Genomic DNA, 20,299 nt, shown 5'->3' on the forward strand with positions numbered 1-20,299 from the left:
AAGGTCAGGACAGATGTTGAGGGTGCAGGTGCGGAGCCCAGGCTGAACTCCATTTATGTCATTGAGGACACGGGGCTCCAGGGAGGTCAGGTGAGAACTCCAGCTGACCTTGCTTTGCCCACCCCTCCTGGTCCCTCACCCTGACCAATGAGCTCTACTGCATCATGGAAACCTAGTCAGGCCCTCTGGGACCTTAACTGGGCCATATTTCTTCTTGTGCCTCAGTTTACCCTCTTGAGATCAGGAAAAGGACCTCCTCGCTGCTTGGCCACACCAACCCCCTTCCATACCTCATAGGGGCGACAGGGTTTCCTCCCCCCTGCCTCATTACTGAGGCAACTGAAGAGGGAGAGACTGAGGTGATGGGGAGAATAGCACAGAGCCCAGAGCTGGGGGAGGGGCTGGTAATCACTGGAGTTGTTATGGCAACTGGGGAGCTGATGTGGAAGTGTGGGGTCCCCATGGAAACAGGTCGGTTACCATGGGGACCCTGAAAGGAAATTCTTGGTTTCCATAGAGATAGGACAAGGGGAAGGTTAAGCCCTAAGGGGTGTCACGGAGACCAGGAGGTCCCTGCCTTCTCCTTACCCCTCCCCAGGCAAGGAGAGCGGCGCGCCCAGCCACCTAGGCCCTTGGACCACTAGTCTCACTTGCCTTGGCCCTGGAGAAGTCCCCGTCTTCCCGTTTCAGTCCTTGGCCTGAGGTCCTCAGAGTCTGACCTCCAGTCTTCCTGGTGTCGCCAGCTTGACATTGCCATTCCCCTCCTGATGCTGACTGGAAAGACGCCCAGGCCTGAAAGAGGTCATCCTGATCAGGCTCCATCCCACCTTATCCCATTTCTGTTTGCCTGTTCCAGGAGAAGGGGTGCTGACTGGGAGGAGTCACCACTATGGAGCCTCAGTCTTCTCTCCCTACCCTGCTCCTAACACTAACCCAGGGTCCACCATGATCCTCCCATTCCACTAGCCTGGACAACCCAGCTGGGGAGTAGCCCTTGGGACCTTGGCTCAGCCAGTGAACCAAGGTCTGCCACTCATCTGTCACTCATGGAGGTGGGTGGGGAGAAGAGAGTGATGCCATAGAATGCCAAGGGCTTGGAAAGGCAGAGCCCCCTCACCTTACCACATGCTGGTGGGTGTGGTCGGGGATCCTTTACCTGTTAAACAAAGCAATGATTTTTCAAGAGGCAGCTGAAACAGAGAGACTAATGTTTTTGTTTTTTTGTTTTTTAGATTTTTGTTTGTATTGGAATATAGTTGAGTTAGAGTACTGAGTAAAATTCCCTGTGCTATACAGTACTCCTTTATAATTATCTATTATGTACAAGTGTGTGTGTATATATATGTGTGTGTGTGCATATGTGTATGTTAATCCCAACCTTCTAATTTATCCTTCCCTCTACCTTTCCCCTTTGGTAACCATAAGTTTGTTTTCTAAATCTGTGAGTCTGTTTCTGCTTTGTAAATAAGTTCATCCATATCATTTTTTTTTTAAATTGGATTCCACATATGAGTGATATCACATAATGTCTTTTTGTCTGACTTCTTTTAGTATGAAAATCTCTAGATCCATTCATGTTGCTGTAAATAGCATTATTTTGTTCCTTTTTATGGCTGCATAATATTCCATTGTATATATGTACCACATCTTCTTTATTCATTCCTCTGTTGATGGACATTTAGGTTGCTTTCCTATCTTGGCTATGGTAAATAGTGCTGCAGTGAACACTGAGATGCATGTATTTTTTTCGAAAAATGGTTTTTTCCCAGATACGTGCCCAGGAGTGGGATTGCTGGGCCATGTGATTGCTCTATTTTTAGTTTTTTAAGGAACCTCCTACAGTGTTCTCCATAGTGGCTGTACCAGTTTGCATTCCCACCAACAGTGTAGGAGGGTTCCTTTTTGAGAGATTACTGTTAAGTGAGCTACCAAGTGTAAGAGTCAGGACTGGACTCCAGAACCCATGCACTTACCCACATTCGGTGTGGGGACCCCGACCTCTGAAATTCCAGACAGAGCTGCATCTTGAGGGAGGTGCTGACTCTGATAGGGAACGTTCAGGCAGAGGAAACACGGAGAGCCAAACACCTGCAGACCTGTGGGGGTGGGGACAGTGAGTAATATCCAGTGGGGCAGCCAGTGAATGTGGCACGTGAGGCTGGAGGTGAGGTGGGCGCCACACCAGCGGGGCTTCAGTCGGAGGAGGCGGCAGTGGACATAACCCTGAGCCTGTGGTGGGGCGGCTGGCCGGCTGCCCCGACAGTGGTGTAACTGACGTGCACTGGAGGCGCTGGGTGCTGTTTAAGGAACTTTTGTGTTTGATGGTGATGGGGGATTTGGGGCAAAGTCTGGGCCCTGGGACACAGAGTAAGCCGGGGCAGCTGTCAGGCTTGGGGTAGGGCAGGCAGGTCTCAGGCAGCACGACACCAGGCGCTCAGTGGTGCCTGTCCCCCCTCCAGACAGCGCCGCCCACCCATCCTCCGGTTACCTCAGAGTTGTGAGGAAGTGGTTGTTCCCTGCCCATCCAGGGCCTCACCAGCCCTTGGGAGCTCCCCTCCCTCGGCACTGAGTGTCCTCAAGGCTGGTGGGGCATAGATTGGGGTCCCTACAAGGGTGACACTGAGAACCGCCCCCCTCTCCCCCAGGAAACTGGCCTCCCCCACACCCACAGTTTTCTCCCCACTGCAGGGCCCAGGGCAGAGTGTGGCTGCTCCTGACCTTCCTGACGGGAGGGGCAGGGTTGGGACCCTGGGCCAGGCAGGTGGGGTGGGGAGTGGGCTGGCCTGCCCATGCTCCTTTTCAGAGCTGGGGCGGGAAGGAGGAGCCGGCAAAGCGGAGTGTTGAAAGGAGTGTGGGAGCCCAGGCAACACAGCCGCCTCTTTCAGGCTCTGGACCCTTCTGCACGTGGCACTGCCTCCATGCACAAGGCCCCTGCTCTGCTCATCCTCTCAGTCCCCAGCACTGCAGCCTCAAGTCATAGGGCCCAGGTCAGAGCCAGGCTGAGGCCTCTGGGGGAGAAGAGATGAGACCCACAGAGTCAAGACAGGCAGTTACCCCTTCCCCTGCTGAGAACTGTGCTTCAGAGACCCCTCCAGTACCCACTGAGGCTGCTGCCTGCATTGCCTCAGCCCTGAACCCAGTCCAGCCTGGGCCTGCTGGAAGTCTGCAAGACCGGACAGGCAAAGGATATGGTTCTAGGGACAGGAAGCAGGAGGTGTGCAGAGAGTTTGAGGGGGCCCATCTGGGTCTGGGAGGGCCGATTGAGTGATGGGCACGAAGAGGGTGGAGGATTCCTGCTTAAGTACCACAAGCGCAAATCACAGACGGCAGCGGGGCTTGGGCGTGGAGCAGAGGCCTGCACAGGAGAGTGTGCATCACAGATATGAAAGCCAGACAAGCTGGAGAAGCAGGCCTTGGTTGAACTAGGGACCCAGGATGCCTGGCTTAGCAACTGAGCCTTTATCTTTGGTCCAGGGAGGGAGGACATGATCATATGTGGCTTACAGGTGCTCATCAGAGCTACAGTGGGCAAAAGAGACTCATGTTTTGGGTGGGAGAGACGGTGGCTTGACTAGGGGTGGTTTAGGAGTAGAAGGGAGGGTGGTGTTGGGACAGTTCTGCAGGTAAACAGGGATCTGTGGGATCACCAAGGCAGAGTTGTGAGTTGTGTGGTCAGCTGGGCTCACTGACTCTAGCCACCATGAGTGGGCCTGGCCTAGAACATGGGTCTGGCTTTTAGCATCCTCAGAGGTACAGTTTGCAGCTGTGGTGGTGCATGAGGCATCCCCTCAGGGCCCCCCCCATTTTGCCATCTGCTGTGGGAAGAGTTCAGAAGAAATTGTCACAAGAGCCCTGGCCGACTCTGGTGTTTTCAGGGCTGGGCATGCTGGTGTCCTTGCTGGTCTGTGGAGAGGAGAGGTATGGAATGGACAGAGGTAGGTGAGCAGGGAGGTGGCCAGCGGCGAGGTCACCAAAGAGAACTGACCAGCAGAGAGTCCTGGTGGTGTGCACCCGGGTGGCCGCACCCTCTCTCTGAACTGCCTGGGCCTCAGCTCTGTGACAAAATGTATGAGAGGGTTCAACCACGGGGTGGAGGGCTGTTCTGCCACAGTTTCTGGGGGAGTCCTGGCCCAGTCTGCTGGTGTCAGGCCCTCTTCCCTGGGGCCCGTTCAGTCCTGGCCCTGTGGTCTGAGGCCCACAAGTGGCCAAAAAATGAGCTGTCCATGCAAAGATAGTTGTAGAGGTCCTGGAGTTGAGGTCTTGGCAGCCGGGGAACAGTCTCGGGGTGTTGCCTATGATGGGTCCCTGGCCCTTAAAGTTTCTCCACTTTAGTCCCTGTCCCTCCCTTCTGCCCCTGGGAAAGAAAGTTGCCTTCTGGGTCCTCCTGTTAGATGGGAGCTCCAGATGACGCCAGCGTGGAAGGAGGGAAGGTGGAGGGATGGAAGGAGGAGCTTAGTTCCAGGCCACCACCCACTCTATGCCCTGGGAGGAGCTTAGAGGTCAGGGCTGTCTGGGGCTTACCTGTGTCCCTGGAGCATAGAGACCCGCAGGGCCAGTGGGGAGCCAAGACAAGACTTGGCCTAAGGGCAGGGCAAAGGTCTGGATGAATCCTTCAGCATCATTTTCTGGGCCAGAGGCCTCAGACCCTGCTCAGGGAGCTGTGGGTGCCCTGAATGAAGGGCACTACTCTAATAGGGACCACAGCCTGTCCCTAGATAGGCCGGACTTCACGCCTATACAACTAGTTTCTGTCCACAAACTCCACCCAGGGCAGTGTGACCCCTGCCCCTTTGTGCTGCAGGCCCCACCCCTGGCGCTAGACTGGGTCCTTCGCAGCTTCTCTTGCTGGGCCCTGGGTGCCCCAGGCCCCCCCACATCCCTGCGGTCGGCCGGGAGGAAGCGGCCCCCTTCCCCCACCGTGACTCTGCGCTTCCTGCCCCAGGGGCCAGGGCGGGAGGGGACGTTTCCCGTTCACACCAAAGTTTCCCTGGCTGGTGGCACCCAGACGCGGACTCAGCCGCTGTCCCTCTTGCCCATGGAACCAGCTCTGGGGCCCGGGGTCCAGGTAACCAGCCAGGGTGGGTGGAGATACCTGGGGTGAGGTCAGGCATTGCGCCTGTACATGTGGGTGGGTGTTTGTGCATGGCTCTGCCTGGTTGATGGTGCACATGCATCCTGAGATGTACAGTCCAGGAAGGTTACCTGGAGGTGGTGCCTGCGAAGCTGGGAGAAAGTAGCAGGCAAGAGCCCAGCCCATAGCTTTGGGTTCAGGGAGGCTAGTGGGTTGGAGACCTGTAGCCCCAGCACCCTTGTGGGCCACAGCCACACTCTAGACATGTACACACTTAAGCTCCTCCCCTGCTGGTGTCAGGCTTGCCTGGGTCCCCAAGAGTTTAGGAAGTGGCAGCAGAGACTGGGAGGCCAAGAAGTGCAGACGGGGGTACCTGGGAGAGTGGTCAGTATGTAGGACAGTCCTCTGATGCTGACCTTCCACTTCCTGTCTTTCCCCCTTTCTCTCCCCCTGCACCTCCCCTCCCGCTCTGCCTGCAATTTCTCTCCACCCCCATTCACTCCCCGCCTCTATCCACCGTGCCTCTCCTGCACCCCCCTTTGCAGAAGGACCTGGGCTACCTGCAGCAGTGGCTGAAGGCCTTTGTGGGTGCCTTCGAGAAGAGCATCTCACTCTCCTCTCTGGAGCCACGCAGGTGAGACAAGCTCCTCAGAGGGTGGGAGACTGAGGGCTTCTCAGCACCCAGTGACCCCTCTCCCGTCCCCCCCACCCGCAGGCCAGAGGAAGCGGGTGCCGAGGTGCCCCTGCTCCCTCTGGATGCGCTGCACGTGCTGGCCGAGCAGCTGGATGCTGGGGACCTGGAACAAGCCCTGCTGTTGCTCAAGCTCTTCGTCATCCTCTGCAGGTGGGTCCCTGTTGTCTTCTCCACGGTGGGAGGGCATGGAGCTGGGGCCCGGGGTGGTGGCTGGCATATCACTGGGACCTCTCTCCCGTCATTCACCCATCAGGAACCCCGAGAATGTAGAGGTGGGCTGGGGCCAGGTGCTGGTGCCCCGGGTGCTGGCGCTGCTGACCCAGTTGGTGGCCGAGGTGAGGTGACCTCTACCCCGGGGGGTGGTAGGTGTTATCCACAGCCCAGCTAACGCCCCTCCACCCTCTCCATCTGCCTACAGCTGAAAGGACCCCCACCACCGCAGGAGGACCGCGGGCCCCAGCTGGAGAATGTAGCCCTGCATGCCCTGCTCCTCTGTGAGGGCCTCTTCGACCCATACCAGACCTGGCGGCGCCAGCACAGGGGGTGAGAGGCGGCCCACGGGCAGAGAACCCAGAGAAGGCCGGGGAGAGGATGGGGTGGCCCCGGTGCAGGGGTGGGAGGGGCCGGGGTGCAGGCCCCTGAGGGGGTGTGACCCAGGAGGAGTGAAGCGCTGGCCTCACCTTGGCCCCTACCCCATCCCCGCCCCCCCAGGGAAGTCATCAGCACCAAGGAGAAGAGCAAATACAAGTTCCCTCCAGCTGCTTTGCCCTCTGAATTCAGCACCTTTTTCCGAGGTCAGGCCCCACCCCAACCCCACTCGGTCCACCTGGCCCCGCCCTCGGACCCGAGCCCCTTCCTGTGGTTCCCCAGAGCACAAGCAGTAAGGACCCACTTACTGCGGCTGCACGTGGGGCTGGGAGAAGGAATGTGAATGGGCCTCTGTAGGGAAATGGGAGTTCAGGGGCAGAGTGGAGAGGAAGGGCATGTCTGTACAAAATGAGTCATTTCTTTTCTGAGGGGGGAATTGATTTGCCTCCCTGCTTCTCTCCTATCTCCTGGATCCCCCCAGTGACTTGTACCCTTCTGGTCTGGGATGTCAAACTGCCTGGTCCAGTCTTTTTGTCCCTGTAGCTCCACCCAGTCTCCTCACTTCCACATGACAGTCTCTACAGTAGGTGTCCCCTCTTCCTGCTGACCCCTCAGGCCATCTCTGGGCACCTGTTCTCCTTGGGTACCTTGTGCCCCTGGGTCTCCTCTCTCCTCTCATTGGAGGGAGACTGGCCAGGATTTCAAATGGGCCTAGGGCAGGGTCTTTGCTGGTGGCTCAGATGGTAAAGAATCCACCTGCAATGTGGGAGACCTGGGTTCGATCCCTGGGTCGGGAAGATCCCCCAGAGAAGGAAATGGCAACCCATTCCAGTATTCTTGCCTAGAGAATCCCATGGACAGAGGAGCCTGGCAGACTACAGTCCATGGGGTCGCAGAGAGTTGGACATGACTGAGCGACTAGCACTAAGCCACTACTAGGGCAGGGTGCTGCATGGACAGGGGCAGGCCAGCTTGGGAAGGCGCTGGCATATTGGGCTAGAAAATATCTCAGTGTTTCTGGGTTACCCCAGGGAGCCACGGGCTTGGGTCTGGAGTGGGGGCAACGCCTCCAAGAGGGAAGATGCCCCTGGGGAGTTCCCTGGCTCTGCTGGTCCACAGCCTGAGTACTCTTCACGCAGGACTTTGATCTCTGCTGTAAATTCCTGTATGGTGGCCTGACACCCTCAGACTCCCATCCTGCTCCTCCCCACAGCCTCCCTTTCCAGCCCCACTTGCTCTCTGCTCTCCAGCCATGGTCCTGTCCCTGGGGAACCCTCCCACCCCATCCTACTGGTCAAGGCAGCCCTGCGTGGCCCCAGCCCCCACACTCATGTGACCCAGAGCTGGTCCTTTCTGCTCTCTGGGTTTCAGTTCATGTCCTGGCATCCTGTCCAGCTTGGCTGGAGCAGGGCCAGGTGGGCCTCCCAGATATGACGCTGTGAAAGCCCCTAGAAGTCCCAGTGCGGGTGTGGGGGATGGTGTGTGGGGCATCTGTGTAGTAGACACTGCAGGGCCCTCAGAGCCGCTCACGGCAAGCTCCAACCGTCACAGCACAGAGGGACCAGGAGATTTGCATCTAAGAAACTAAACCCTAGGTTGCCATGGGGAAGTGTGTATGGGGGGCGCTCACCCCGGGGTCCTCACTTTCAGGATTAAGGATCCAGGGATCTGGCTAGGCTCTCAGGGCAGGGCCATGCCCCTTACGAGCTCCCCAAAGAAGGGCTGTGTCCTCCTGAGAACCCCCGGCACAGAGTCATGACATTTTAGAGACTCGCAGCGCAGAACCAGTCCTCTCTCTGAGATGTCATCTCCCAGCCTCTGTTCTGTGGCCCAGCCTCCCCCTGCCATCCCAGGGCACCCACTTCTTGTATGGCCCCTGGACCCATAGCCCTGCAAGCGTGCTGACCTTGTCTTGCCCCCTCCCCCGTCCAGAGAGCCTGCAGGATGCAGACCGCTTGCCTTCTGTGCTCCTGCTGCGTCTCATCCACCTCTTCGGAGCTGTTCTTGCGGGAGGGAAGGTAGGCTGGGAGGAGCCTGTGGGCCAGGGAGTGGCCGTCTCGGGATCTCTCTGCTGGGTGAACCCACTGCCCATCTCTGCCCACACCTGCAGGAGAACGGGCAGAAGGCTGTGAGTGCCGGCTCTGTGCAGGGCCTGCTGGGTGTGGTGCGAGGCTGGGGCCGCAGGCCAGCCCAGGAACCCCGCCTGGTGCCACTGGCCCTGGAGGTGCTGGTGGGTGTCGTACACGTCTTGCATGCCAGCCGCACACCCCCGCGGGGGCCGGAGCTCCGAGCCCTGCTGGAGGGCTACTTCCGTGTCCTTAATACTGACTGGCCAGCCGAGCCGAGCCTGGACCCTGAAGAGGCCCACGTCACCCTCCGGGTCAGCATGCTCGGTGTGTATGGCCTCTCAGGGAGGTGGCACTAGCAGGGGAAGCCCCAAGTGGTGATGGAAAGGCCAGCCTGGGCAGCATGGGAGAAAGGTTTCAGGCTGACCAGAGGTGCTGCTGGCAAGAGGCTTGGCAGGGCTGACCTTTGACCCCTCCACAGACGCCATCCCCATGATGCTTGCGTGCGAGGACCGGCCAGTGCTGCAGGCCACCTTCCTCAGCAACAACTGCTTTGAACACCTGATTCGCCTCATCCAGAACAGCAAGGTGGGCAGGGCCCAGGCCGGGGTCAGGGGCCTGGAACCAGAGGCTGGGGGCACCACTTGTGGATGCTGAGCAAACGGGCTGGACGGGGCTGCGGGCTGGGGCTGGTGGGGTGGCTTGCTCTTCAGTGGGAGGGCCTGGGGTCAGGACACTCTGGACCCCATAGGAAGAGGGTGTCATAGAAGGACGGGAGCTGCCCTGGCCCCTCATTTCCCTTCTCCCCAGTCCCAGGTGTCGGGCAGGAGGGAAGCCTCAGCTGTTTCGGATGCAATGTCTACTCCTGCCCACTCATCTGTCCCCAGCGCTGTCCCTCTGGACAGGTGTGGGTGGCTCAGCTTCCTGCTCTGCCCTCGCGCTGGGGGGCACTTGGCCTGGGGCTCAGGGTGCATACTTGCCTGTGGGGGGAGCCCTGGCAGCCGCCCCAGGTCCTGCTCTAACCCCACCCTTCCCCCATCTTTTCTCTCCTCTGCCCCTCCACCCTGTGCCCTTCCCCTTCCCCACAGCTGTACCTGCAGGCCCGGGCGCCCCCTGAGGGGGACAGTGACCTGGCTACCCGGTTACTGACTGAGCCCGATGTCCAGAAGGTACCATCCTCAGGCTGACACCACCTCAGTCATGCACGTCCCTGGGCATGCACCCCCTGGGGCCCCCTTTTTGAGCCTTTCTGCAGTTTGCAGGGGGAGCAAGCAGATGTGTGTGAGGCCTGGTGGAGCCTAGCGATGTGGCTGGCTCCCCCACGCTTTCTCACTGGCCTTCCACCCAGATCCCCAGCCCAGGGAGCCATGCAGGAGGGATCCATCCCCTGCCTGCTGGTAGTCCTGGGAGCTGGGGTTTGGTTATGCTGAGCCAGAAGGAACCTTCGATACTCAACCACCCACCCCCATTGCATCCAAGCAGAAACAGGAGGCCAGATACTCAGGGATTTGGCTGTGGGCACTCACAGAGGGGGTCCCTCACATGGGGCCACTTCTTTGCTTGAATCCTTGTACTTGCCCTAAGCAGGTCCCTGGAAGTTCCCCATCCCCTCATGACTCATGCCCTGCTCCCTGCTCACCTCACCTGGGGGGCTCCAGGAGGCTGCAGGGTGTCGGCTGGGGGCTCTTCATGGAGCACCCTCTCCGTGGCTCAACACCGGGGCCCCCGTGTCTGGAGCCCGGCCCTGGCTCTGGCCTCATGCAGTAGCCCTGTGTGTCTGTTGCACTTGGCTGTTTTCTGAGAACCTGCAAGTCCATTCCTCTACAAAGCAGGCGAGGCTAGTGAGACCCCTGCTTTTTACAGATGAGGAGTCTGAAGTCTGGACAGGGGAAAAAGATTGCCCCAGATCCCCTGGGGAGTTGGGCCGAGCTGGGGCCAAGGGCCCCATGGGGCTGAAACATAATCTAGCACCTGCTGACGCACTGTCCAAGCCCTCCTGACCCCTCACCGCCTCGGCAGGGCAGGGTGAAGGAGTCACATGCCTCGGGCTGTTGGGTCTCTCCAGGCTGAGCCTGTCCCCACCTGGATCTAGGGGAAAGGGGCAGGGTAGGACTTAAAAGGTCTCGAAGGTTCTTCTGGTTCTAATGTCCTGTGATTGATTGTCCCTAAATCCCCCGACTCCCTGTCAATCATCATGGGTGATGGGGCACTCACCAGCCTGCCTGCATGTGTGTCTGGCTTGGGTGGGGATGGATGGAGACCAAGGCCTGTGAACCCACCAGACAGTGGTGGGCAGAGGGCTGCGGTAAAAGTGTTCACTGGTGATCTTCCCAGCCTCAGCTTCTTCTGGCCTCTCTGTCAGAGTGGGTCTTGCCAAGCTGTTCAGAGGGGGCCTTAAGGTCAGGGTGAAGGTCACAGTAGTTTGGGCAAGGGTAAACACACTGGTACCCATGTAAGGGTGCCACCCTCTCAGGGCCCCAAGCCTACTCAGCTACTGGCCTGGGGGCATCTCTTCCTGTCCCTGCACCCCTTTCACTGCAGGGTGCTGCCAGCTGCGACATCCTGGCACCTGCCTCTCCTGACTGCCCCTCCCCACCCCAAGGTACTGGACCAGGACACAGATGCCATTGCGGTCCACGTGGTCAGAGTGCTGACCTGCATCATGAGCGGCTCCCCCTCCGCCAAGGTGAGGCTGCTGCTGTCGCGCTGCAGTAGGGCCGTGGGGTGGAGTTAAATAGAATGGGTCTGGCTGATGGCTGTCAGAGCAAGTGAGCTGGGAAGGTGGCCATCCTGCCCTCTGGGGTGCAGATCAGCCCACGGGGCGGGTACGGTCATTAGTCCTGGGAGCTGGGTGTCCTGGCTAGAGGGGAACAGATGCTTGTGGCCAACCACCATCTGCAGCCCTCTGAGGCAGAGCCATTCCCCCCTATCCCGCCATGGGTCCCCGCCCCTACTATCACTGTGACCCCGAGTCAGAGCTGGGCCAGGGAGCCCTGAACGGTGACGCCTCCTCCAAGGTTCCCTGGGTTGTGAGCATGCCCTGGGGCCCACATCCATGCTCGCTCCTCTCCCACCCATCCTGGTACAGGAGGTGTTTAAGGAGCGCATCGGCTATCCTCACCTGCACGAGGTCCTGCGGAGCCACGGTCCCCCCACCCATCGGCTGTTGCAAGAGCTGCTCAACATGGTGAGGGCAGGGGCTGGGCGTCAGGGTCCCCGTGGGCAGCCAGGACTGAGTCAGAGCTAGCACGGAATATGAGCTCTCCGCTTTGGGGGACCATACTGACTGTGGCCCGTACACAGTGTGACCTGTGTCCTGACCCTGTGTGTCAGGGTCACTGGGGTGAGGATTCCGAGCTGCATGGGGTCAGAAGCTATTGCCTGTTAGCAAGTCCCAGGATGATGCAGGGAGTCCCACTGTTGGGAGGGTGGCCTGTTCCATGCCAGTTGCCTGGGGGCTAGCCCATCCTCTCCCCCCGCAGGCTGTGGAGGGTGACCACAGCATGTGTCCGCCACCGCCGATCCGCAATGAGCAGCCGGTGCTGGTGCTGATGAGGTGGCTGCCGACCCTGCCCACGGCTGAGCTGAGGCTCTTCCTAGCACAGCGCCTCTGGTGGCTCTGTGACAGCTGCCCTGCCAGCCGTGCCACGTGTGTGCAGGCCGGTCTGGTGGGCTGTCTTCTGGAGACACTCAGCGAGGGGGTAGCCCTGGGGGCCCGCTGCCAGGAGCAGTTGTTGGCCCTGCTGCAAGCACTGGGCCACGTGTCGCTAAGGCCCTCGGAGCTGCGTCGCTTGCTTCGCCCACCACCAGGGCTGGACTCGGGGCCAGGTGGAGCAGAGGCTGGGCAGGCCCGCCATGCAGGTGCCATCATCCGCGCACTCTCTGGCATGGCCCAGCACCAGGGCCCAGCACGAGCCCTACGCTACTTTGACCTCACACCCAGCATGGCGGGCATCATGGTCCCCCCTGTGCAGCGCTGGCCAGGCCCTGGTTTCACCTTCCACGCCTGGCTCTGTCTGCACCCCATGGCTGGAGTGCCTGCCCCCGCCCCCACCCGGCCACTCCAGCGGAAGCAGCTGTACAGGTAGGTGACTGCCAGGGTTTAGGGCATGCTGCCAGGGTGAGCGGGAGAACCAGCAGGCTTAACTGGCTTGGCTGGCCCTCAGCTTCTTCACCAGCAGTGGCTCGGGGTTTGAAGCCTTCTTCACGGCGGCTGGGACCCTGGTGGTAGCTGTGTGCACCCGGAAGGAATACTTGACCATGAGCTTGCCTGAAGTGTCCTTCGCCGACTCTGCCTGGGTGAGCCTCCATCCTCACATGGCCTGGGGAGGTGCAGGGAACACCATGTCCTCACCTGATCTCGTGACTTCTCTTGTAGCACTGTGTGGCCATAGTCCATGTGCCCGGGCGCCGGCCCTTCAGCCAGAACCTGGTCCATGTCTACAAAGACGGCCATCTGGTCAAGACAGCACCCCTTCGCTGCCCTTCCCTTAGTGAGGTGTGCCAGGCAGGGTTTGGGGAGGTTTGGGTAGCTGGGGGGCCTTGCACAGGGTGGGCCCTGGAGCCCTTGTTTCCCTCCCCCACCCCACAGGCCTCAGCCTCTGGGGTCTGTGCAGCCTTGGGGGTCCCTGAGGATGGTGGAACCCCAGACTGTAACATGACATGACCAACCGCCCCCCAACCCTGGCCCCCACAGCCTTTCTCGTCCTGCTGTATCGGGTCTGCTGGGCACCGCACAACGACCACCACCACGGGGCTGCCTGCGCCGCCGGGCCCTGCCGCCCTGGCTCACACACACCCATCGCTCACCCGCTCCCAGTCAGTCCCGGCCACCACAGGGCTTGGCTGGGGGTCCGGGCTGGTGGCCCCCCTGCAGGAGGGCAGCATCAGCTCCACCCTTGCCGGCACGCAGGACACTCGGTGGGGCAGCCCTACCTCCCTGGAGGGCGAGCTGGGGGCTGTGGCCATCTTCCATGAAGCCCTGCAGGCGGCCGCCCTGCGCGTCCTGTGCGCCCTTGGTATGCAGCGTGCCCCCCACGCCCCACCCCAGCCCTACCCCTTGTCCCAGGACCCAAGAGGCTGGGTCTCATAAAGTGTCCAGGCCGGAAAGTAGGGCTCCAGTGGGGAGTAGGTATCCCCAAGGGTGTGTCCTCTAATCAGGCTGAGGAGAGGCAGGCTCTGGGTGGGGTCTGGCTGGAAGCCCAGCCAGGTCTGAAGCCCCCTGCCCACCTCCAGGGCCCAATGAGACAGCACCCTTCAAGCCTGAGGGTGAGCTGCATGAACTTGGCACCAAGCTGCTCCTCCATTACTCACCTCAGGTATGGGGCAGTTGGGTCAATCTCCCCCTGGCTCCCACTGTCTATCTCCTGCCTGGCCCCCACCCCCCACTGACCCTTGCTAACCCCTGTTCCCAGGCCTGTAAGAACAACATCTGCCTGGACCTGTCCCCTGGCCATGGGCTGGATGGCCGCCTCACAGGCCACAGAGTGGAGACCTGGGATGTGAAGGTGTGTGCCCATGTGGACAGTGTGTGCAGGAAGCGTGAACATGGGCACTTGTGTGCAGGGTGGGCTGGGGAGTGGCTCTGTGCCCTGGGAGGTCTTGAGGAGACCCAGGATTGCAGGCTGGAGGGTCTGCTGGGGTGGAGGGGGCAGGAGATGACGGGGTGCTGCCCTCACGGAGGCCCCCTGCCCACAGGATGTGGTGAACTGTGTGGGAGGCATGGGTGCCCTGCTGCCCCTGCTGGAGCGAGTGGCTGCACAACCCCAGGAAGCCGAGGCAGGTCCAGCAGAAACACATGACCTTGTGGGGCCCGAACTGACCTCTGGCCACAATGCCCAGGGCCTGCTTCTCCCACTGGGCAAGTCCTCAGGTAAAGTGTCCCTGGTGCCGGTGCTGGTGACAGAAGACCTTGGCCTGGCCGGGGGCTGCAGTGCCTGAGGTCTCCCAGGCACTGGCAGGCCTTTGATGCACACCTGTCCCCTTCCTGGTGGCGACAGAGGAGCGAATGCAGAGGAACGCAGTGGCTGCCTTTCTGCTGATGCTGCGGAACTTCCTCCAGGGCCACACCGTGAATCAGGAGGGCCTGGTGCACTGCCAGGGGCCCGCCATCATCGGGGCCCTCCTGCGCAAGGTGAGGCCTGCTGGGGCAGGCGGGGAGGGGACTCCCTCATCTGACCAAGAGGGTGCTGGTTGGAGGGACCAAGCCGGGGTGCCTGATGCCATCAGTCAGGGAGGGCTTCCTGGCAGAGGTGGCATTTGAAAGGCGGGTCAGGGTTGGGCCGAGAGGGTCTGGGGAAGTACCAGCACAGGCTGGAGTAGGACGCCCGCACAGGAGGCTGGGAGCTTGTACTTCCGAGGGCAGGGAGCCACCAGAGGGTTTGGAGCAGGCCGGATGTTTGTGTGCATCTGCCTGTGCAGGGCAGGGTGGAACCTGGGAGGCCTGACAGCAGGTAGACAGGGCCTGACATCTCACCCCAGCTCCTCCCCCACCCAGGTCCCCAGCTGGGCCATGGACATGAATGTGCTCATGTCCGCCCAGCTGCTGATGGAGCAGGTGGCAGCTGAGGGCAGTGGGCCCCTCCTGTACCTGCTCTACCAGCATTTGCTCTTCAACTTTCACCTCTGGACCCTCAGCGACTTTGCTGTGCGCCTGGGTAGGTGTGCTGACTTGGGTGAGGGGATGCCGCCAGCCAGGGTGGCGGTGGATGCTCTCAGAGGTTATAGCCCTGTAGCTGGTCTGAGGGGACGATGACCCTCCCCTGGTCGGGGTGGGGGTGGGGGGGTCTGGCAGTGGCATGGCCCTGTCCTGGAGGATAGAAGGGACCCAGCTCAGCGTGGTGGCTTGAGCCCTCTACTGATGCCCGCTCAGGCCACATCCAGTACGTGTCTAGCATAGTCCGTGAGCACAGACAGAAGCTGCGGAAGAAGTATGGGGTCCAGTTCATCCTTGATGTCCTGCGTGTCCACTACAGGTGAGGCTGGCGGGGTCAGATGGGCCGGGGTGCTGATGCTGCAGCGTCCGGACTTGGGGGCAGGTCTGTCCAGCCCCCCAGCTCACCTGCCGGCCTTCCATGTTCTCGCCTCCCTTGCATGCCCTGGTGGTTCCCCTGGCCCTGGTGACGTCACTGCTGGGACCTGCCCAGTCCGCAGCGCGAGCGCCCTCTAGCCGCCGACGACCTGCGCACAGTGCAGACGTCGCTCCTGGGCCTGGCGCGGGAGTTTCTAGTGCGGAGCTCTACTGCTGATGACCTGCAGGTGGTGCTAAACTTTCTGGTGGCTGCAGGTGATGATGGCCAGGTAGGCTGGAGGTTGGCAGAGGTGAAGCCTGGATGAGGGGTGGAGCGTGGACCATGTTGCGGGGCTGGAGCGCTCAGCGTGAGCCTTTCTGTCCCCAGGTGGTGGGTGCACTCGACCTGCTGCTGGCTCTACTGCAGGGCTCCCCAGCACAGGAGTCTCTGGCTGTCTTCCTGTTGGAGCCAGGAAACCTTGAGGTGCTGTTGGCACTGCTGGTGAGGCCAAGGCCCGTGCCCTTGCTGCCCGACCGAGTCTGCAAGGTACACCCAGCTGCCCCCCAACCCTACATCCTCATTCACTGGGGCCCCCTGCCTGAGTCCAGGGAGGGGCAGAAGGCCTTGGGCTGGTGGGTGGAGCTGTCTTTGCAGGCCTCTCTTGTAGCCCCACCCCTGTGTGGTGGCTTACCCTCCTACAGTAACTCCTTCCCCTTGATGACGACCCCCACACAGATCCTGCGCAGACTGCAACAGAATGAGCGCTTACCTGAGCGCAGCCGCCAGCGGCTCCGGCTGCGAGAGTGTGGTCTCCAGGGTCTCGTTGCCTGCCTGCCTGAGGGCGCCATTTCCCCCCAGCTCTGCCAGGGCCTCTACAAGCTGTTCCTGGGGGCAGGTACAATCTAGGTGGGGCCAAGAGGCAGGCCAGGTAGAGGAATGACACAGATCCAGGGCAGGTGGGAATCGGGAAGGTGTTGGTCCAAGGGCCGAGGCTGAGCCAGCAGTGGGGCACAGTCCCCCTCTGGGGTCAGTCCCTCAGGTCTTTTCTGGCCATCTTCCCAGATTGCCTGAACCTCTCTGATCTGTTGGCTGTGGTGCAGCTGTCCCTCCAGGCCGACCTCAGCGTCCGCCTGGACATTTGTCGTCAGGTGAGTGGAAAGTGAAAGCTTTGTTGGGGCTTGTGGGGTGGCTTCCACCCTGAGGGCTTTGCCTGCCTGGGATGAGGGGTCTCTGCAGGCCTCCGGTGCAAAGGCCCCTGGAGGAGGGGCTGGGGCAGGCTGTCGAGTGAGTCCCTCACTTCCTGTGCCCTGGCCCGGCAGCTCTTCCACCTCATCTACGGACAGCCAGACATAGTGCGGCTGCTGGCCCGCCAGGCCGGCTGGCAGGATGTGCTGACCCGGCTGTTTGTCCTTGAGGCTGTCACAGCCGGCAGTCCCCTGCCCTTCACCCCTGAGCCACCCACCTCCCCGGAGCCAGCCTTACACAAGCCACCCACCGAGTCGCCTGAGCCTTCGGACGTCTTCCTGCCCCCAGAGGCCCCTGACCCTGACCCCTTTTATCACGCCCTCTCCCCGTTCGCCACCCCCTTTGAGCTGGGCCTGGAGCGGGCCAGTGTGAGCTCAGGGAATACTGCCGGTGGTGGTGGCAGCGGCAGTGGGACTGTCACTCCAGCCAGCCAGCCTGGCACACCATCCCCTCTCGATGGACCCCGGCCCTTCCCTATGGCTCAGGGCCGCCACAGCTCCAGTCTCTCCAACGTGCTGGAGGACGGCAGCCTGCCAGAGCCCACCATCAGTGGGGATGACACCTCCAATACCAGCAACCCTCAGGTGAGGCGGGCCCTGAGGTGGGGCTCCTTGGGGACCCAGGGCAGCCAGTGGAGCTTTTCCAGAGGTGTGGTACTGTTTGACATCAGGGCTGTGACGGCCAGTCGGGTCCAGCGCTGCCCCCTCATAACTTTCCTCTGCAGTGTGTCCTCTGAGGGGTGGCGGGTATTCCAGAACAGGGCAAGTTGTGTTGAGACAGAGTTGGGGGCACTCGCCAGACTTTGGAAGGCCCTTGAGAGCCTGTGGGACATGGGATTTTCAGGGTCGATGAGCAGCATTGCTCTAAGAGGCCTGCCTTGTGCTTCTGGATCTGGGGAAGGCCCTCTGCTTATTCAGTGGTATTCTTCCAGAGGGTTCCAGGATAGTCCTTGAGGCCTGTGAGGTAACCATGTGAACTGCCTCATCTCCTCTTAGGAGTCCTGGAACCCAAGGATCCTCCCCAGAACTCAGGCGGTGGTGGAGTCCCACACTGTTTGTCTAGGCCCTCAGCAGCACACTGGCTGGGCCGTTGGCCAAAGGCTCGGCCTCCTGCTGTCCCTATTAGCTGGTGGGCGGAGGTGCTGAACAGGGATGGTGGTGGGGCAGTGATTCCCTCCCTCCCCAGCCTGCACTCCACACGCCCCCTGTGTCTGCAGCAAACCTGTGAGGAGGAGCTTTGTAACCTGCTCACCAACGTGCTGTTCTCGGTGACGTGGCGGGGTGTGGATGGCAGTGACGAGGCTGCCTGGCGGGAGCGTGGCCAGGTCTTCTCTGTGCTCACCCAGCTGGGGGCCTCAGCCACACTGGTGCGCCCACCAGACTGCATCAAGCGCAGGTGAGGGAGCGGGGCTGTGGGGAAGCCTGGGGGCCTGGAAGGCGGTCAGGTAGACCCCAGAGTCCCCCATCTCCCTCCAGCCTCCTGGAGATGATGCTGGAGTCAGCCCTGACTGACATCAAAGAGGCCCCCCCTGGGGTCCTGGCCAGTCTCACCCAGCAGGCACTTTGGCTACTGCGTCTGCTGCAGGACTTCCTGTGCGCCGAGGGCCATGGTAACCAGGAGCTGTGGAGTGAGAAGGTACGGCAGCTCAGGGCAGAAGCACTGTGTTCACATGCCCGGAGGGTGCCTGGTCTGCAAAGAGGGTTAGTACACATGTGCAGTCATGGGGAACTCAGATCTGGAATCTGTGAGCAAAGGTCTATCTGTATGTGCAAACGCTCTCTGGCCCCCAGCCCAAACCTTACCTCCCTTTCTCCTCATGGGCTTCTGGCCTCATCTGGTGACGGCCACCTGGAATACATGGTGTGTGGCAGCTCTTCGAAGGAGTGTGTAGCCTACTGGATCGCCTGGGAGCCTGGCCACACCTGGCCAACGGCACGGCAGACCTCCGAGAGATGGCGCAGATCGGCCTGCGCCTGGTGCTCGGCTACATCCTGCTGGAGGACCCGCAGGTGAGCGCAGGGTGGCTGTGGGGGGAGGGTGTGCAGCGGGTCTAGGGAGCTCGGGGAGCAGCTGGTCACACCCCCACCCGTACGTCTGCAGCTGCATGCCCAAGCCTACGTGAAGCTGCACGCGCTGCTGCAGACCACAGTGCCCATGCGCCGAGAGGAGGCTTGCTACGTGCTCTCCAAGCTGGAGGCGGCGCTGGCGCGGGCGCTGAACACCTCCCCCTCAGAGACCCCCACCGAGAACGGGGAGCCCCCAGCCGCCTCTGCTGCTGCAGAGCGCTGCTCGTGGTTGGTGCCGCTGGTGCGCACGCTGCTGGACCGTGCCTACGGCCCGCTGGGGCTGCAGTGGGGGCTGCCTTCCCTGCCGCCCACCAACGGGAGCCCCACCTTCTTTGAGGACTTCCAGGCCTTCTGTGCCACCCCCGAATGGCGTCACTTCATTGACAAGCAGGTGCCTGGGGCCAGGGGCATGGGCAAAGAAGTGGGGGCTGGGGGCCTACATCGAGCACAGTCTCCTCCCTCTGTCCGGTCCTTCAGGTGCAGCCCACCATGTCGCAATTCGAAATGGACACCTACGCTAAGAGCCACGACCTCATGTCGGGCTTCTGGAATGCCTGCTACGACATGCTTATGAGCAGTGGGCAGCGGCGCCAGCGGGAGCGGGCACACAGCCGTCGGGCTTTCCAGGTGTGTGACCCGCCCTGAGGGCAGGGAGCAGCTCCACACGTGGGCCCTCTGTGGGCCCAGAGGACAGCTGCTGGGACAGAGAGGAGAGGAGCCAGAAGCGCCCAGTGGGCCTCACCTGTTCCTTCGCCCCCGCCCCACAGGAGCTGGTGCTGGACCCTACGCAGAGGCGGGCGCGCTTTGAGGGGCTGCGATACGCGGCGGCGCTGAAGCAGCAGGCAGCGCAGCACTCCACCGCCCTGCTGCACTGGGGGGCGCTGTGGCGCCAGCTTGCCAGCCCCTGCGGGGCCTGGGCCATGAGGTGGGCGGGGCTCAGGGCGGAGTCTGGTGGGGTAGCTGGGGCTCGGGAGGGAGGGGCCAGGAGAGAGTCTTTGAGGAGAAAACTGGGAGGAAAGCAGAGGGGTCTGTAACCTTCTGCCTCCACCTCATGAACTTAAGTGGGGTCATATCCGTAGGGATCCGCCCACCCCCCACTGGAAGCTCTCCAGTGCTGAGACCTACTCGCGCATGCGTCTGAAGCTGGTGCCCAACCATCACTTCAACCCTCACCTGGAAGCCAGTGCCCTACGCGACAACCTGGGTGAGAGGGTGTGCCGAGCTGAGTCCACCCAACCTCATAGCCCTGTCTTGTCCAGCTTTGGCTGAGCACCCTTGGGACCATTGCAGGAGAGGCCCCCCTGACACCCACCGAGGAGGCCTCACTGCCTCTCGCTGTGACCAAAGAGGCCAAAGTCAGCAGCCTACCCGAGGAGCTGCAGGAAGACCAGCTGGGCGAGGACGAGCTGGCTGCACTGGAGACCCCGTGAGTGGGGCTGGGAAAGAGCTGCCGAGGGCAAGGGGGCCTGTCCAGCGTGTGCTTGCCAGAGGCAGAAGGATTGACTCCTCAGTCTACTTGCCCTCCTGCTGTGGGGCTAACCACCCCAAAGGGATGGTCC

At 61.2% G+C, this 20,299-nt stretch overlaps 1 protein-coding gene across 7 annotated transcripts in view; it reads left to right on the plus strand.

The window, feature by feature from the left end:
* The window catches only part of NBEAL2 (neurobeachin like 2), a 30,376-nt gene that overhangs the window by 3,373 nt on the left and 6,704 nt on the right, over positions 1-20,299 (plus strand). For 2 of the 7 annotated variants that reach the window (XM_070463357.1, XM_020915929.2), the window contains exons 2-35: positions 5,617-5,705; positions 5,787-5,915; positions 6,019-6,100; positions 6,184-6,308; positions 6,477-6,559; positions 8,286-8,371; positions 8,464-8,746; positions 8,901-9,007; positions 9,508-9,588; positions 11,022-11,105; positions 11,508-11,606; positions 11,902-12,503; positions 12,586-12,718; positions 12,798-12,917; positions 13,116-13,437; positions 13,655-13,737; positions 13,834-13,926; positions 14,117-14,291; positions 14,419-14,552; positions 14,916-15,075; positions 15,291-15,393; positions 15,565-15,718; positions 15,817-15,975; positions 16,165-16,324; positions 16,492-16,577; positions 16,749-17,258; positions 17,891-18,069; positions 18,150-18,309; positions 18,546-18,683; positions 18,775-19,131; positions 19,218-19,367; positions 19,508-19,665; positions 19,820-19,944; positions 20,031-20,166. In XM_070463357.1, the coding sequence (XP_070319458.1) occupies positions 5,617-5,705; positions 5,787-5,915; positions 6,019-6,100; positions 6,184-6,308; positions 6,477-6,559; positions 8,286-8,371; positions 8,464-8,746; positions 8,901-9,007; positions 9,508-9,588; positions 11,022-11,105; positions 11,508-11,606; positions 11,902-12,503; positions 12,586-12,718; positions 12,798-12,917; positions 13,116-13,437; positions 13,655-13,737; positions 13,834-13,926; positions 14,117-14,291; positions 14,419-14,552; positions 14,916-15,075; positions 15,291-15,393; positions 15,565-15,718; positions 15,817-15,975; positions 16,165-16,324; positions 16,492-16,577; positions 16,749-17,258; positions 17,891-18,069; positions 18,150-18,309; positions 18,546-18,683; positions 18,775-19,131; positions 19,218-19,367; positions 19,508-19,665; positions 19,820-19,944; positions 20,031-20,166 (5,645 nt within the window). Of the gene's footprint in view, positions 1-4,962; positions 5,066-5,616; positions 5,706-5,786; positions 5,916-6,018; positions 6,101-6,183; positions 6,309-6,476; positions 6,560-8,285; positions 8,372-8,463; positions 8,747-8,900; positions 9,008-9,507; positions 9,589-10,960; positions 11,106-11,507; positions 11,607-11,901; positions 12,504-12,585; positions 12,719-12,797; positions 12,918-13,115; positions 13,438-13,654; positions 13,738-13,833; positions 13,927-14,116; positions 14,292-14,418; positions 14,553-14,915; positions 15,076-15,290; positions 15,394-15,564; positions 15,719-15,816; positions 15,976-16,164; positions 16,325-16,491; positions 16,578-16,748; positions 17,259-17,890; positions 18,070-18,149; positions 18,310-18,545; positions 18,684-18,774; positions 19,132-19,217; positions 19,368-19,507; positions 19,666-19,819; positions 19,945-20,030; positions 20,167-20,299 lie in introns of those variants that run through there. The other 5 variants (XM_070463352.1, XM_070463354.1, XM_070463353.1 and 2 more) reach the window with 5 other exon arrangements.

Source organism: Odocoileus virginianus, unplaced genomic scaffold, assembly GCF_023699985.2.
Source record: "Odocoileus virginianus isolate 20LAN1187 ecotype Illinois unplaced genomic scaffold, Ovbor_1.2 Unplaced_Contig_2, whole genome shotgun sequence".
Classification (NCBI taxonomy): Eukaryota; Metazoa; Chordata; class Mammalia; order Artiodactyla; family Cervidae; genus Odocoileus; species Odocoileus virginianus.